The sequence below is a fragment of the Pleurodeles waltl genome, chromosome 3_1, assembly GCF_031143425.1.
Source record: "Pleurodeles waltl isolate 20211129_DDA chromosome 3_1, aPleWal1.hap1.20221129, whole genome shotgun sequence".
Classification (NCBI taxonomy): Eukaryota; Metazoa; Chordata; class Amphibia; order Caudata; family Salamandridae; genus Pleurodeles; species Pleurodeles waltl.
This window is the reverse complement of record NC_090440.1, coordinates 1630357500-1630375476: the sequence shown is the minus strand read 5'-3', so window position 1 is coordinate 1630375476 and position 17977 is coordinate 1630357500. Positions and strand designations below refer to the sequence as shown.

At 42.1% G+C, this 17977-nt stretch overlaps 1 protein-coding gene across 1 annotated transcript in view; it reads left to right on the top strand.

Moving 5' to 3' along the window:
- FASTKD1 (FAST kinase domains 1) overlaps positions 1-9215 on the top strand; it is a 441158-nt gene extending 431943 nt beyond the window's left edge. The window contains exon 15 of the mRNA XM_069225290.1: positions 9043-9215. Within this exon, the coding sequence (XP_069081391.1) occupies positions 9043-9141 (99 nt within the window). The 3' untranslated portion in view covers positions 9142-9215. The remainder of the gene's footprint in view (positions 1-9042) is intronic.
- The last annotated feature ends 8762 nt before the right edge of the window (positions 9216-17977 follow it).

Genomic DNA, 17977 nt, shown 5'->3' with positions numbered 1-17977 from the left:
TAGTAAGACAGCCATAACTAGGGTCCAGTGCCTACTCACACCGTGGCCCCAGAGCCCACAGCACCTGCTGCACTAATGCCTGTTTCTCTCATTCCCTCACTTGTGCTGTTTCCTCTTGCTCTCTTTTTCTGCTTGCCTCCTCTTTCATATTAGTGCTTACTTATGGTGACTCTCCTCTCTTTCCCTCCCCTTTGTATTTGTTTCCTTTTTCACCCTTGCTCATGTGAGCATTTTCTCTCTTACTGCCGCCTTTTATGCCATATTAGATTCTTGAAGCCTTTCTTTTCAGTCAGTCTTTTTTGGTCTTTCTTTTGTTTCACTCCTCCTTGCTGACCCCACTGTCTTTGCCTTTTCCAGCTCATTCCTTCGCTCAGCCCCTGCACGCTCCTTACTTCCTTTCCTGCTCTCCAGTGTCCTTACAAGCCCTGCCCACCATCCCCTGCTCTTCTTCCTTTCCCTCAGCCCTACTTATGGTGTTATTGAGCTACTTGAAGCTTCAGGGCGGCATAAGAGATAAAATAAGGGCTGAATCAGCAGAGCTCTGGAGTGTGTAATTTTAATGGGCCCTTATACAATATTTCCAGTAGATACAGTATGATTACTTGTTACTTAGTACTAAAATGTATATTTGTAAATAACCTGTTTTATCTTAAACATCATTTTGCTGCAGCCAATTTTATACTGTGTAATACAATTTAAAAATATAATTTATATATATTCCTCACTGCACCAATCAGGGTTTAATTCTGTGACTCTGCATACATCCCCTCCCCTATCCCTTCCAACCCACCCTCAGTTATATATATATATATATATATATATATATATAGATATATATTTATATATATATATGTTCGATGGCATGTGTAGCTGCAGATACACATGCTGTGCACATCCCGCCATCTGGTGTTGGGCTCGGAGTGTTACAAGTTGTTTTTCTTCGAAGAAGTCTTTTCGAGTCACGAGACCGAGGGACTCCTCCCATTTCGACTCCATTGCGCATGGGCGTCGACTCCATCTTAGATTGGTTTTTTTCCGCCATCGGGTTCGGACGTGTTCCTTTTCGCTCCGTGTTTCGGGTCAGAAAGTTAGTTAGAATCTCGGAAAAAACATCGGTATTGTTTGCGTTCGGTATCGGGTTAGTTACAACAGATCAACACCGAGTTTAGAAGAGTTCCGGTGGCCCTTCGGGGTTTTTTCGATCCCCCGTCGGGGCCTGGTCGGCCCGGCCACGTGTGAATTCAAGGCTGATGGAACGGACCCCATTCCGCTTCTGTCCAAAATGCCATAACAAGTATCCGTATACAGATCAGCATCTGGTCTATAACTTGTGCTTGTCCCCAGAGCACAAGGAAGATACTTGTGAGGTCTGTCGAGCGTTTCGGTCCAGAAAGACGTTAAGAGACCGAAGAGCCAGAAGACTGCAGATGGCGTCGACGCCGACAGAACAAGAGCGTTTCGAGGAAGAAGAGGAAGCTTTCTCTATCCAAGAGTCGGACTCGGAAGAGCTCGAGGCCGAAGAAACGCCAAAAACCGTGAGTAAGACGTCGAAACATAAGACTCACGAGAAGTCAACATAAACCCAGGGGACGCCACCGCCAACAGGCCATGGCTTAACCCAAACAAGCGGTGACTGAGCCAAGGCACCGAAAAAGGGCACGCTGGTGTCGAAGTCATCCGACTCCAGTCGAGATACCGCCACACAGCAATCTCGGACCCGAGACATCGGCTCTGAGAAATTTCGGCACCGTCACAGCGGCACCGAAAAAATTCGGCATCAAGACACCACCATGCCGAAAATTACAAAGGTTTCTTCGGAGCCTAAAAAGACCTCCGAAAAAGTTTCGGTTCCGAAACATCCAGCCTCGGAGCCGAAAACAGGTTCCTATACAGAGGAACAAGGATTGGCCTCCCAAATGAAAAAACATAGATTTGGAGAGGAACTTCAAGCTGTAGAGCCAGACTATACTCAAAGGAGGCTCAACATTCATCAAGACACAGGGAAGATAACCACTCTTCCTCCAATTAAGATAAAAAGAAAACTTGCCTTTCACGAAAAGGACAAGGAGCCACAGGCAAAGGTGGCAAAGAAAACAACTCCACCACCTTCTCCACCACCATCAGTGCACACATCACCAGTAGCAACTCCTCCACTGATGCACTCCCCGACTCATACTGCCATGAGTCAAGATGATCCCGATGCATGGGACCTTTACGATGCTCCAGTATCGGACAACAGCCCAGACTCGTACCCTACCAGGCCGTCCCCTCCTGAGGACAGTACATCTTACACACAGGTGATCGCAAGGACAGCTGCTTTCCATAACGTCACCTTGCATTCAGAACCAATTGAGGATGACTTCTTGTTTAACACGCTAACCTCCACTCATAGCCAGTACCAAAGACTACCTATGCTCCCAGGAATGCAAAAACATTCAAAATAAATCTTTCAAGATCCTGTTAAAGGCCAAGCCATAACTCCAAGAGTGGAGAAAAAATACAAGCCACCGCCAACAGATCCTGTTTATATTACAACGCAGTTAACTCCAGACTCAGTAGTTGTCGGGGCAGCTTGTAAGAGAGCAAACTCTCATACCTCGGGAGACGCACCACCTCCAGACAAAGAGAGTCGCAAATTTGATGCTGCAGGCAAAAGGGTTGCAGCACAAGCAGCAAACCAATGGCGCATTGCCAATTCACAAGCGCTTTTGCCAAGATATGACAGAGCGCACTGGGATGAGATGCAACATTTGATAGAACATTTACCCAAGGAGTTCCAAAAAACAAGTGGTGGAAGAAGGACAAAGTATCTCTAATAATCAGATACGGTCTTCAATGGATGCAGCAGATACGGCTGCAAGGACAGTAAATACTGCAATAACAATAAGAAGGCACACATGGCTCCGCACGTCAGGTTTCAAGCCAGAAATTCAACAAGCCGTGCTAAATATGCCATTTAATGAACAGCAGTTGTTTGGTCCGGAAGTCGACACTGCTATTGAGAAACTCAAGAAGGACACTGATACGGCAAAAGCCATGGGCGCACTCTACTCCCCGCAGAGCAGAGGCACCTTTCGCAAAACACCTTTTAGGGGAGGGTTTCGAGGACAACCTACAGAAACCACAACATCACAAAAAAGGCCCACTTACCAAAGCCAATATCAGCGGGGAAGTTTTCGGGGGCAATATAGAGGGGGACAATTCCAAAGAGGTAGAGGAAAATTCCAAAGCCCCAAAAGTCCTCAAAATAAGCAGTGACTCACAAGTCACCCATCCCCATCACATAACACCTGTGGGGGGAAGATTAAGCCAATTTTACAAACATTGGGAGGAGATAACAACAGATACTTGGGTACTAGCAATTATCCAGTATGGTTATTGCATAGAATTTCGAGAATTCCCTCCAACAGTCCCACCGAAAACACACAGTATGTCGAAACAACATATAAATCTTCTAGGATTAGAAGTTCAAGCATTGCTCCAAAAAGAGGCAATAGAATTAGTACCAAAACAAGAACTAAACACAGGAGTTTACTCACTGTACTTTCTAATACCCAAAAAAGACAAAACTCTAAGACCTATACTAGATCTCAGAATATTAAATACATACATCAAATCAGACCACTTTCACATGGTTACATTACAAGAAGTAATCCCACTGCTCAAACAACAAGACTACATGACAACACTGGATCTAAAGGATGCATATTTCCATATACCAATACATCCTTCACACAGAAAGGACCTAAGGTTTGTATTCCAAGGGATACATTACCAATTCAAAGTGTTGCCATTCGGAATAACAACTGCACCAAGAGTTTTTACAAAATGTCTAGCAGTAGTAGCTGCACATATCAGAAGGCAGCAAATACATGTGTTCCCTTACCTAGACGATTGGTTAATCAAAACCAACACGCAAAAACAGTGTTCACGACACACAAATGACGTCATAGAAACCCTACACAAACTAGGTTTCTCAATCAATTACTCAAAGTCACACCTTCTGCCGTGTCAAACACAGCAATACCTAGGAGCAACAATCAACACAGTAAAAGGGATTGCCACTCCAAGTCCACAAAGAGTCCAAACATTCCAAAATGTAATACAAGCCATGTATCCAAACCAGACGATACAGGTCAAATTAGTAATGAAACTCCTAGGCATGATGTCCTCATGCATAGCCATTGTCCCAAACGCAAGGTTGCACATGCGGCCCTTACAACAGTGCCTAGCATCACAATGGTCACAAGCACAGGGTCAGCTTCTAGATCTGGTGTTGATAGACCGCCAAACATACATCTCGCTTCAATGGTGGAACAGTATAAATTTAAACCAAGGGCGGCCTTTTCAAGACCCAGCGCCACAATGCGTAATAACAACAGATGCATCCATGACAGGGTGGGGAGAACACCTCAATCAGCACAGCATCCAAGGACAATGGAACATTCATCAAAAACAGTTTCATATAAACCACTTAGAACTGTTAGCGGTGTTTCTAGCTCTGAAAGCATTTCAACCCATATTAACCCACAAATACACTCTTGTCAAAACAGACAACATGACAACAATGTATTACCTAAACAAACAAGGAGGAACACACTCGACACAGTTGTGTCTCCTAACACAAAAAATATGGCATTGGGCGATTCACAACCACATTCGCCTAATAGCACAATTTATTCCAGGGATTCAGAATCAGTTAGCAGACAATCTCTCTCGGGATCACCAACAGATCCACGAATGGGAAATTCACCCCCAAATACTGAACACTTATTTCAAAATGTGGGAAACGCCACAAATAGATCTATTTGCAACAAAAGAAAACTCAAAATGCCAAAACTTCGCATCCAGGTACCCACAACATCAGTCTCAGGGCAATGCACTATGGATGAACTGGTCAGGGATATTTGCATACGCTTTTCCCCCTCTCCCACTTCTTCCATATCTAGTAAACAAGTTGAGTCAAAACAAACTCAAACTCATACTAATAGCACCAACATGGGCAAGGCAACCTTGGTACACAACACTACTAGACCTTTCAGTAGTACCTCATATCAAACTGCCAAACAGACCAGATCTGTTAACACAACACAAACAACAGATCAGACATCCAAATCCAGCATCGCTGAATCTAGCAATTTGGCTCCTGAAATCCTAGAATTCGGGCACTTAGACCTCACACAGGAATGTATGGATGTCATAGAACAGGCTAGAAAACCTACCACTAGACACTGTTATGCAAATAAGTGGAAAAGATTTGTTTATTACTGCCATAATAATCAAATTCAACCTTTACACACATCTGCAAAAGAGATAGTAGGATACTTACTACATTTGCAGAAATCTAAACTAGCTTTCTCTTCCATTAAAATACATTTTACGGCAATTTCAGCTTACCTGCAAATTACGCACTCAACTTCATTATTTAGGATACCAGTCATAAAAGCATTTATGGAAGGCCTAAAGAGAATTATACCACCAAGAACACCACCAGTTCTTTCATGGAACCTCAACATTGTCTTAACACGACTCATGGGTCCACCTTTTGAGCCCATGCACTCTTGTGAAATGCAATACTTAACGTGGAAAGTTGCATTTTTAATTGCCATCACATCTCTAAGAAGAGTGAGTGAGATTCAAGCATTTATCATTCAAGAACCATTTATTCAAATACACAAAAATAAAGTTGTTCTACGGACCAATCCTAAATTTTTACCAAAAGTAATCTCACCGTTCCACTTGAATCAAACGGTAGAATTACCAGTGTTCTTCCCACAGCCAGATTCTGTAGCTGAAGGAGCACTACATACATTAGACATCAAAAGAGCACTAATGTACTACATTGACAGAACAAAACTAATTCGAAAGACAAAACAACTATTTATCGCCTTTCAAAAACCTCATACAGGAAATCCTATTTCAAAACAAGGCATTGCTAGATGGATAGTTAAGTGCATTCAAACCTGCTATCTTAAAGCTAAGAGAGAACTGCCTATTACACCAAAGGCACACTCAACCAGAAAGAAAGGTGCTACCATGGCCTTTCTGGGAAATATTCCAATGAACGAAATATGTAAGGCAGCAACATGGTCTACGCCTCATACATTTACCAAGCACTACTGTGTAGATGTGTTAACTGCACAACAGGCAACAGTAGGTCAAGCTGTACTAAGAACATTATTTCAAACTACTTCAACTCCTACAGGCTGAACCACCGCTTTTTGGGGAGATAACTGCTTATTAGTCTATGCACAGCATGTGTATCTGCGGCTACACATGCCATCGAACGGAAAATGTCACTTACCCAGTGTACATCTGTTCGTGGCATTAGTCGCTGCAGATTCACATGCGCCCACCCGCCTCCCCGGGAGTCTGTAGCTGTTTAGAAGTAGATCTTAAACATTTGTACATTTGTAAATATATTACTTAAAACTTCATTATGTACATACGCATTCACTCCATTGCATGGGCACAATTACTAGCATACACAACTCCTACCTCACCCTCTGCGGGGAAAACAATCTAAGATGGAGTCGACGCCCATGCGCAATGGAGTTGAAATGGCAGGAGTCCCTCGGTCTCGTGACTCGAAAAGACTTCTTCGAAGAAAAACAACTTGTAACACTCCGAGCCCAACACCAGATGGCGGGATGTGCACAGCATGTGAATCTGCAGCGACTAATGCCACGAACAGATGTACACTGGGTAAGTGACATTTTCCATATATACATATATATACACACACACCTGAGTATAACAGATTAGTTTAACTTGCAAATATATATATTTTATTTTTCAGTGTGCGTTATTTTACATGCAGTTACCTTGAGGAGAAAAAAACATAACAAAATATACAATATATTATTCTGGTTAGCAACATCTTTGAACCCCATCTCCACATTAATTTACAACTAATTGCAGACACATTTGAGCCCCCCTTCCCTGGGACTACATTAATGCAACCCCAGGGGTAGCACACCCACACTTAGAAGACCTCTGATCTACAGTTGCAACAGTAGGACAGGGTCCTGCACCTGGCCCCCATAATCTGCAGCTCTATGCTTGGAGATTGAACAGAGGCAGCTAGTTTCCTTGTATCTTCCTCCTGAGGTCGTTGATTCTCCTTTTGAGGTCTGGAAGCCAGGTGCTTGTCTATGAATTTTCAAAAAGGTATAGGTAAGAAATATCAATTCTTAGACATCATAGTGTAAATCATTTTTTTCTTTTGTTTACTAAGTCAATTTAGAAAGAAATACTCTGCACAAATGTTCACATTCATATTTTTGTAACTTCATATAATTGCATGATTTCAAACAATAAGAGCAAACTAACAGCTTATACACAATTTTAAATAATGATTGAAGATTTTACGCTATTAGGTCTTTGCATATTTTCAACCAATGATTGAAGACTTCAGCCGACACGTGTTTCGTCCCATTACAGGACTTCCTCACGGCTTGCTCTGGATATTAAGTACATCCTAGCCAAAGCAGCAACCATTCATCTAGAATAATTCAGCGCAGTTCCAATTATGTGCGATGAGTGTTCTCATATTTCCAAAAAGAGTCCACTTCTTTCAGTAACAGCCTACACTTTGGATGCTGACATATATGTATCCGTACTTCCGTCCCTATATACGGGAGCAGAACAACATCCCACGGTGCATGCCAACAAAGCTGTTGAAGGTTGTTTGTCAACTGTTTCAGCATTTTTAAAGTTGCATGATCAGCCTTCTTTGTATGAATAACCTGTTGTGATGAGATTTCTTAAAGTTTTACAACATATGTTTCTGCCAAAGTCCTCTGTGATGCTCAAGTGGGGCTTGAATTTGGTTCTCCCTTTTCTAATGTGCACCCCATTTTGAGCCAAAGCACAGTTGCCCACTACGTCTCTTGACCCTGGATACGGTATTCCTCATCGTGATAACATCAGCACACAAGTAAGCTTCAGGCACTCTTGGCCCGGCTGCTTTATACATTTTTATTTTTCATATAAGCTGGTGTTGAGAACTCGAGCTGCATTTCTGCTTTCCGTGTCTGGCAGGCTTTCCCACTTATTACATTCTTTGCCTCACATCACCCCTCGAAACAGGAGGAGAGACTCCATTGTTTGGATCTCAATACGAGCAGTCAGGTGTACTGCTTTTTAATTTCGAGATCCAGTTTGACTCTTGGGGAACTATTCATAGGGTGAGAAATCTGTGCTCACACTATTCACTAAAAAAAGCATTAACAAAGGTAAGTAACTTGCTCTTTAATACCTCAGAATCATACCAGGTACTTGAAAAAAAAAAAACTGTAAAATCAGAATGTAAAGCCAGAATGCTTTAAAATCACGGATGGGAAGAGTGCCCCAAAACTCAGTTGATTCGGACAAATAGCGAGCAAACAGTTCCTCTTAGGCAGGCAGGGCTTACTTATCTATTGCTTTTTTGCGTTATGCCATGCCTTTCAATTTCAGGTGTGTCCCAAACTCTTTGCACATTAGGGCTTTGCAGATATTATATAGGATTGATATCTTTATTTACTGTGATAGTTGTGTTGCACTGTACCTACATTTACCGTACAACACCTCTATTGATTTAGACCTTGAATAATCATCCAATCTACCTAGAGTGTCAAGGAGGCTTAGTGATGTCTGTGTTCCACTGTAAATCTTGTTTTAGGAGCACTGGATGCTAAGTATTCTGTGAATTCCTCCTTTTCTGCTGCTTAGTAGTTCCTGAATCTAAACGCTTCGGAGACAGATCCACACACCATGTGTATGAAATGGGAGCCAATGCAGGATACAGTGATCGCTGGACTATGCCTTCAGCAGCCTGTTTGCTTTCTGTTTGCTGTTGGCAAAAGCTACAGTCAGTAAATAATACATGTTTTGTAGGTGACCTACTTTTAACATCAGGACGAAAATTATAATGACCATATTAATTGTGAGTTTCATATTATGCGGGTTGCAAGGGAATATGTCATATAGTTCCAAAATAAATGGTTTCCAAACAGTTATTCTGTAAAATTCTCTTAAACAAACTTTGGTCTCTTGCAGATTCCTCTTTTCGAATGGAATTCAATGGCCCTTTCAACAAAAGAAGCCTGGATGGAGTATCTCAGGAAGAATATATTTCCAGATAAAACTGCCTCGTGAAGATACTTTTTTTAATAATAGAATATTGTAATTCTCACTTTTTTATCACAAATAAAAAAAAAAAATTTTTTTAAGTGTGTGTGTGGTTTTTAAGAAATTCCTTGATATTGCAGAGAGCACATTTATTTATATTATGCTACATGTGAAACTTATTTTTCTGTTTATTAATGTCATAAAATGGTGCACAAATAGCAACTGACTGAATTATTTTGCCTCCGAATATAGTTTGTTATGTAGGGACATGATTCCACCATATCCCTTTGACTGAGTAGCCAAATAATCCATCTGTTGTCCAAAGTAGTGCCTAATCATTGAGCTTTTTGACACTCTAACAATGTGATAGACATTTAGGCGACAGACTACCCCTTGTGACTGCTGAATTTAAGGTTAAAGAGAAACAAGATAAGTTTAAGCAATATCCAAAATGTAAGATACTTCCTAATAAAGTAATTGAAGAGGAAGCCAAGGGTTGTGGTCATAGGAGGGGGGATGCCCTGTGACAGGACAGCTACTGTATAAATGTATAGTTCATATCCATGTCCCATGGATGTAAATCAATTGTGGAGCCATCTTAGTTTCTTTAATGGACTGTACACTGTACATAACACACTTGCAAATGTAAATATAAAGAGGACATTGAAGCAAACTACATCTTGAAACAAGCATTAGCAACACCAGTAGTTGTGACATTTTGTTAGAGGATGCATTTGGTAATTCATATGCAACTTTGTGTATGTTGCACTCAGTTGTGCTAGAAGGAAAAAACAATAAAGAAGCCATTCCCAGGACTACAACAGTATGAAAGCTAGGAGTAAAGCCTATTTAATGAAAAGACTGCATTAGCAGTCTCAGACTGTACCCACAAAGAAGACTATTATGAAAAAGAGCAAGGAGATGAACTGTTTGTTGTAAGTGGTGAACATAAAAGGCTCTATATTCCAAAGAGGAGGAACTGATATAAGGTTTGCTCACCTTTCCTTCCCTTTGGTGTATCGCAAACTGTTTTCAACTCTTGTCAGGGTGCCCTTTGACCTTTGAAAATAAAATTAACCCTCAGGACACAATCAACTATTTTAAATCTAGTATCCCACGTAATAACCAAAGAACTCCCTTGGTTACCAAACTGAACCTGTTCAGACACCTTAGGCATCAAGACTAGAATGCAACATGCCACTCGGAATCCCAGTGGGTGAGAGTCGTTTTAACACCATAGCGTGACCCCCTTAGGCAGGTAAAGGGATAGACTTGGTATGATAGGGAGTTCTCTTTTGTTGTTTTTCAACATAAAATTCATACATACACAGCTAAATATTGCATATCAGCTACTTTGATTAGGGATTAGAATGTAGATTTTCCTAGTAAGTTAAGAACTATAGCTCCCAAAAGGCTTAGCAACAGGCTAGCCAATGGGAGCAAAACAGTAGTCATGTATTGGACCGATAGGAAGCCACCACAGGCCATAGAGTACACCCTTGACTGCACGCAGCCCTCTTTTCTTGCGTGAGCAGATCAGAGTCATGAAACAAAGGAAAAATCAGTCCTATAATTGCCAAAGCGAAAGTGAAGGAGAGAAAGTCTTGAACACAGGAAATAAGCCAGGCAAAACTTGGAGGAGAACGAAGTTCTTGAGGAAGCAGGAATGGAGAATATTGATGTCCAACGTCGGAAGAAGAGGCTGTAGACAGACTGGAATCATCCCGATGAAGGAGGTCATGATGGAGTCGCTGGGAGGGAAAGAAAAAATACGTATTAATAAATATAGAGGCCGTATAATACTCGCCTCCGTGTCTTTAATAAAATGAACACTTTCCATCATAACTTACTAGGAAAATCTGCATTTTATGTCAAAACCGGAGGCTCTTATTATGCAAGTTTAAAGCTTGTCAATTACCAAAAAAGTTGCAGTTTTAACAGGTTTGCAGTAAAAAGTTTTAAAAACATTATCATTAGAACAATCGGCCGACCTGAGAATGTCCTCTAGACTGGAGCCCAAAGAAAAAGCTTTAGAAGCCATGGCTCCCCTGGAAGAATGGGCATCAAAGGTGGAAATATCTATACCCGCTAAGGATATAACCCATTTAACCCAACGGGCCAACGTGGCTGAAGAAACTGGTTTATGGGACCTACGAAAGGAAATTAGAAGTTGGTGGGAAGAGGACATTCTTAAGTTAAGAGTTCTTTTCTCATATTTCTTTAAACAGAGACCCACAGAGAGTTTTGGTTTGTCAGGAAAAAAGGGGTAGAAGACCGAATGAAGATTGGTTTTGGTGCGTTTGGAAATTTAAAATAAAACACCCGTAGGCATGAATTGTCGTGAAGAAACGTCCAAAGCTTTAACATCAGAGACTCGTTTAATAGAGATTAAACACAGCAACATTGTTAGTTTAGCAGAAAGCATTTTCAAGGAAAGGCTCAAATTATCTGGTCAAGCAAGAAACAGATTCAATACGAGGGATACATCCCAAATATAAGAGTATTTGGAAGCCGGTGGTTTTGACAATTTTACTCCCTTCAAAAAGCGACAGATTAAAGGATGTTCTCCAATTGGTTTGCCATTAATATAACAATGGTGCATGGAAATAGCTGATCTATAGAGATTTATAGTTCTAAAAGACTTACCTGAACTTGCCTGGGCCGCTAAAAAGTCAATGATTAAGTTTAGATCTGTTGAAAAGGGATTGGCACATTTTCCCACACACCAGCCTGACCAAAGAGACCAGACAGATCTGTAGGCATTCTTTGTGCCAGGAGCCCAGGCGTTACTAATGAGTTCTGAAGCTTCTGCCGAAATTGAAAAGGTCTGTTGGGCAATCCCGAGACCCTCCAAGCTGAAAGGGTTAACGAATTGTTGAGAATTAGATTGTGGGGAGATCCGGATGGATCTAGTAGTGAGAGATGGGAAAACTGGGAGAAGTAGAGGAAAATCTGTCAATAATTTGAGAAGAGGAGCTAACCAAACCTGGGACTGCCAGAAGGGAACCACGATGAACAGAGAAGCTTTTTGACATCTGACCTGGGCTAGAACCCTGTTGATGAAAATGAAAGGAGGAAAGGCATAGTTGAGCGACTGGGACCAGTCTTGAAGAAAAGCGTCTGTAGACATAGCTAGAAGATCAGGACGCCAACTGAAAAAGAGCGGAAGCTGGGAATTGAGTCGAGACACGAAGAGGTCTGTGTGAAAGGGACCCCATTTGTTTAAAAGTTTTGGAAAGACTGACGGATGCAGTTTCCAATCGCTGGTGTCCTTGAGATGACGGGAGTGCCAATCCGCTATATAATTCTGGGAGCCTGGAAGATATTCTGCTAGAAGGGAAAATTTGTGGGATAGACAGAATTCCCAAAGGCTCTTGGCTAGCAGAGCCAGAGGTCTGGATCTGGTGCCTCCAAGATGGTTTAAGTAAAGTACTGCGGATATGTTGTCCATGCGAAGAAGAATAGAACACTGGGCCCTGTTTTTTGTAAAGCTTTGGATCGCAAAGGAACCTGCAAGAAGCTCTAAACAATTTATATGTAATCTGGACTCCTCTGTGGACCATATACCACCAGTCGATATTGGACCACAATGGGCGGCCCAGCCCAGACTTGCTTCTGATTCTAATACAAGATCGGGCACAGAGGGGAAGATAAATCTGCCGTTCCAGACATCTAAATGGGATATCCACCATTGAATTTCCATCCGGGATTCTGCGTCCAGAGATATGAGGTCGGAAAAGGCAAGACCTTTGCGAAGGTGAAGGATTTTTAGGCGTTGAAGAGCGCGGTATTGAAGGGGGCCTGGAAAAATGGCCTGCATTGAGGAAGAAAGAAGACCTTCCACTCTTGCAAGGGATCTGAGTGAAATTAGATATTTTCGGAGCGTAAGAGAAAGCTCTTTTTTGATCGAAGAAACCTTTTAAGGGAGGAAGATGGAGGGTGGCTAAAACAGAATCTATTTGAAATCCTAAAAACTCTATTTGTTGAGAAGGGACAACCATGGATTTTTCGTGGTCCATGAAGAGCGAAGTTGTGGTGTGGAGATGTGAAAGGAGAGAAGACATGTTCTGATGCATGATGAGAATGTCGTCGAGGTAGATTGAGTCTGATACCTAGAGATCTGAGATGAGCCACTACCGGTTTCATCAGTTTTGTGAAATACCAGGGAGCAGATGAAAGGCTGAAGGGAAGGGAGGAAAACTGATATGTTTTTGAGAGCCATTGGAATTGTAAGAATTTCCTGTGAGAAGTATGAATAGGAATAGTCAAATAAGCGTCCTGAAGGTCTGGTCTGACCAGCCAATCGTTTTGAAGTAAAATGTCCCTGAGGTGGAGTATAGTTTTCATTTTGAAATGGCGGTATACTATGAAGTGGTTGAATGATTTGAGATCGATTACTGACCTTAGTTTCTTGTTCTTTTTGTGAACCAGAAAGAGGGAACTGGTAAATCCCGACGGATAGGGAGGTGAGGGTTGGATAGCATTTTTGTCTAAGAGCGACTGAACCTCTGAAGTAATGAGAGAGGACATCAGAAGAGAGAATTTTGGAGAAGGAGGAGGAAAAGACTGAAAATGAGGGGAATAAAGTTTGATGTGATACAACCCTGAACAGTGTCTAGAATACAAGGGTCTGAGGAAATTAACCGCCATTTTGGGAGGAAATATTGTAAACGCCCTCCCACAGGAAGGCCAGAATACCGGCTTACCTTGTGAATTATTGGATCTGGAATAACGTTGTCCACGATTGCAGAAGCCTCTGCTCCTTTGAGGGTAGAATTGAGGTTTGTACTCTTGGTTGTTAGAGTTGAAGGAGCCTCTTGTACCTTGGTTTCGGTAAGTGCGGCCGGTAAAGCGGCTCCTTGCTCTACCAGCCTGTGCAAAAACACGTTGATTCAATACCTTTTTCAAGGATTGTTGTGCTTTGTCAAGCGAAGAGAAAGTAGAGACATAACGACTGAGGTCTTTGATGAAAGAATCACCAAAAAGCTTTCCGTCGGCCTGCATGCCGGGATCCAGGGAGGCTAGAATAGCCAGCTTAGGGTCCAACTTTAGTAAAAGACCTTTTCTTCTCTCGTGGGTGATCGCCGAGTTGGCATTTGCTAGGAGACAGAAAGCTCTTTGGATCCGGAGGTAAAGGTCTGAAGGGTTGATAGACGAATCATCCACTCTGGCTGATTCCACCAGATCGAAAATACGGGCAAGAAGACACACCACTTCCAGAAGCTTGTCCTGGCAAGTCGTCCAGGCCTTGTCAACCCCTTTACGGGGATCCTTACCAAATTTGGTGAAGAAAGTTATCAGGGACTGATCAATAGAGGGGGTGGCGGTAATTTTGGAAGCTAGGGAAGGCCTTGGACACTCCGATCTAAGTTTCGCACGAGTTTGCTTGTCCAAAGGGAGACGAAGACAGGACAAAATATATTGTCCCACATGAGCAGAAGGAAGCCACTCGGTGGAATTGGGGTGATGGATCAGAGTGGGGTCAAACATTGGAACTCCATTGGAATCCACAATATTGGAGGAAGCATCAGTGAGAGAAAGTTTGAGATGTTTAGATGGAGGAGAGGTGGTTGAAAAATTATCAGGAATGTCGGAATGATCTAAATCATCCATGTCATCTGTGTCCAAAATATGAGAAATATCTATTTCTTTTGGCGCGTCATCAGAATTTTTTTATTTCAATTTGCATTTGGAATGAAGGGTAGAAGAAGTGTTAAGATTTTTTTATGTATTCCCCTCCTTAGCAGGAGGCCTGAGAGGAACCAAGTCCTCAATCTGTTGTGAGGCAACCTCACTGTTCATTTCAGCGCCTTTAGAAGGCCTATTTATAGACTGCTTACATGTTCTGCTTTCCCCCGCAGAATGGGCCAGAGAATTGGACACCATGGATTTAACAGTATTTTCATATATTTTCTCCATGGAAGCTTGTAAAGCATGTTTTACCGATGACTGAATAAAAATATTCAAATCTTGCTTAAAAACCTCCTCGTCCTCATTTAATTCAGGCATGACAGGAGAACTATCTGAATCCATATAGCCAAAACGAAAAAGGGGGAAAAATAATATTTTTTGTGAAATTATTAGGGAAGAGTCCCTGTGCCAAAGTGTAAAAACGCTGAGAAAAAACTGAAGGAAAAACTGGAGGAAAAAACCCTTGGCTAGGAAAGGGTTAACTAGGAGAGACTCCTAGGCAGGAGAAAACACTCCCCTGAGGGGTGGGGCTATGAGCACCACAGACCAGGGAAAAGGAAACGTGGAAGAGATGAGAGGCCGCGCCCCCTGAATTAGGGTGGAACGACCACAGAGAAGCGACGTGGTCAAAAAGGCAATAATTAGAGCAGAACACGCTCCGAGGGAAGCCCTGAGGACACGGAGCGGTAAGTAGAACGGGCGTGAAGCGCGCTGCAAAGCATTCCTCAGAAGATGGATGCAATAGAGCGGACAGCGTTTGGAAACGGATCCAGAGAGGTGCGTGGGACGCCTTGGAAACGGGAAACAGCGTTGGGAGTGAAACACGTTAATGAAAAACCACCAAGTCAAATATTAACAAAAATAACTAACAATAGCCAATATTGCAATAACACAGATATGAAGAGAAATAATGAGAGTACTTATCTTGACTGCGAGCAGCAAGAAAAGAGGGCTGCTTGCAGTCAAGGGTGTACTCTATGGCCTGTGGTGGCTCCCTATTGGTCCAATACATGACTAATTTTGTGCTCCCATTGGCTAGCCTGTTGTTAAGCCTTTTGGGAACTGTGGTTCTTGACTGCTGCTGTTCTAAATAAAGTAAGAGAAGAATGCATAATAAGAGCCTCCGGTCATGACATAAAATTATCTATGACCCATTAAGAAAGCCTACATGCTCATGTATCTCCTCTGTGAACAAAGAAAGCCGCTAATCAAATGACTTGACCGTGACAGCAGCCATACTGGGTCAGTCCTACAGGCACTCAAGGACTGGTGCGAGGAGAATTAGGAACGTGCCTAGAATGATAGAGAATGGTAGTAATCTCTGGTATTTTCCCAAACAGTCTCCTGAAGCACAAGTTTCGACTTCATCCTGTTTATAATCCTACACAGAACCTACCTTACTCCTTACCAGAGCCCTGGATGTTTGGCACTCACCAGTGGACTTTTTGCATATGATATGGATGTATGCACCCTTTTTGGGAGGAGGTGTTGACAATGATTTCAGCTGTGACTGCTAGACTGAAATTGGTGCCTACCCTAAACCCAGGAAAGCCAAGGACACAACAAAGGCCACCAGTCAGGCACTTTTATTGACCAAGCGTGCCATAACAATGAGATGAAAATCCTCATTAACTCCCATGTCTGCTGTGCAGAAACAAATGGTGGAACATTGAGAAGAAGCAGAAAGCAGTGCCCTCCCTATGGAGGAAAAGAGTATTGCACAATTGACAGATATCTACATATTGTGACAAACTCCTGCAGAAAAGTAAGGGAAAGGTGATGAACATCCACCCCACTCCATCCCAGTTACTGAATAGCACTTTGCCTTTATGAAAGTCAAAGGAATCCAAGCACACGCACTCCCTCGATAAAAACAAGTCATATACCAGAATGATAAATGTAATTGTGTCAAGAAAGTAAATACTCCAAAGAACACACATAGGCTATAGTCGGACTACAGGACTACTCGAGCACGAGCACCAAAACATAACAGGATGACAACTGGCAGTATAACCACCCAAGAAATACCATCGCCTTGATGGACTGCCCATCCAAGCAACGTCAAACCTTGAAAAACTCATAAAAGCCAATAGCTGAAAGGGCTGGTCCAAAGTTCACGCTCTGTGCTTCTTCATGTACCTTTTTGAAAAATTTATGACAGAAGGTCTTAAATGGGGCTAAAGGTGTCCGTAACCAGACCTGATAGAATCTGACATGGACGGTGGCATTCTATTTTGTTTGAAAACACCTTGAATAGATAGATGACTGAGGGGCTTCACCTACTCACACATTACAGAGTCATGTATTTGGTAGTTCTTCACAAGTTTTTTTTCTCTTGCTGTAGTTGTTTTAAGATGTCAGGAAATACAGACTGAAGTTACGAATCACTGAAATATTAAACAATCTTTTTTTTCTTTGGAGAAAAGAGACAATGTTTACATAAAATGACAGTGATTGTAATTTTGCCTTTAAACCATACATGAAGGCCCAAGCCGCAATGGGGCATATAAAGCTATTTAAATTATGGTCAACCCCATTGAGATGCTCTACTGTTCTTTTTCCCATACGCGTTTCTTTCTCTCGTGCCCTCTCCTCGCCGCCCCCTTTTATCTGCACCCATATTTTAGTCTAAATAAATTGAAGTAATTACATTTTTCAAAAAAAAATATCTTACTAACGGAACTTTTAGAATTGATATATAAAATAAAAAAACGACTTTCTTGTTGGACAAATTGCATTTGCATTGATGGTTCTGAAAAAGCCGTTGATGTTCAACATGTCTCGGAAACCAACACATGAAGACAACTGCATGATTATGCATGTTGCTTTTGATCAAGAGCCACTAGCTTGAATATCTGATTCCGAATCCCTGTATTTACTGCTATAACGCAGAAGCGGCTAATAAAAGTTGTTTTACATTGTTGTTATGTCATAAGTGAAGGCACTTGCCTGAGTCTCCAGACAGCAGAGCAGAACAAAATGGTGGCTGGCGGTCTCACCCTGTTTCTTCCGCCTTTCTTTGGTCTCCAAAGACCCAAAGGAGGCAGGACAGCAGGGGTAGCACTCCTCCGCTGCCAACTGCTGCAAATTGCTGGGAGATGCAGTTCTCTGCTGATCTGGCTGATAGGAAAATGTAAGCTGCCATGGATGTCTGCAAGTATGTCAGCGGAGG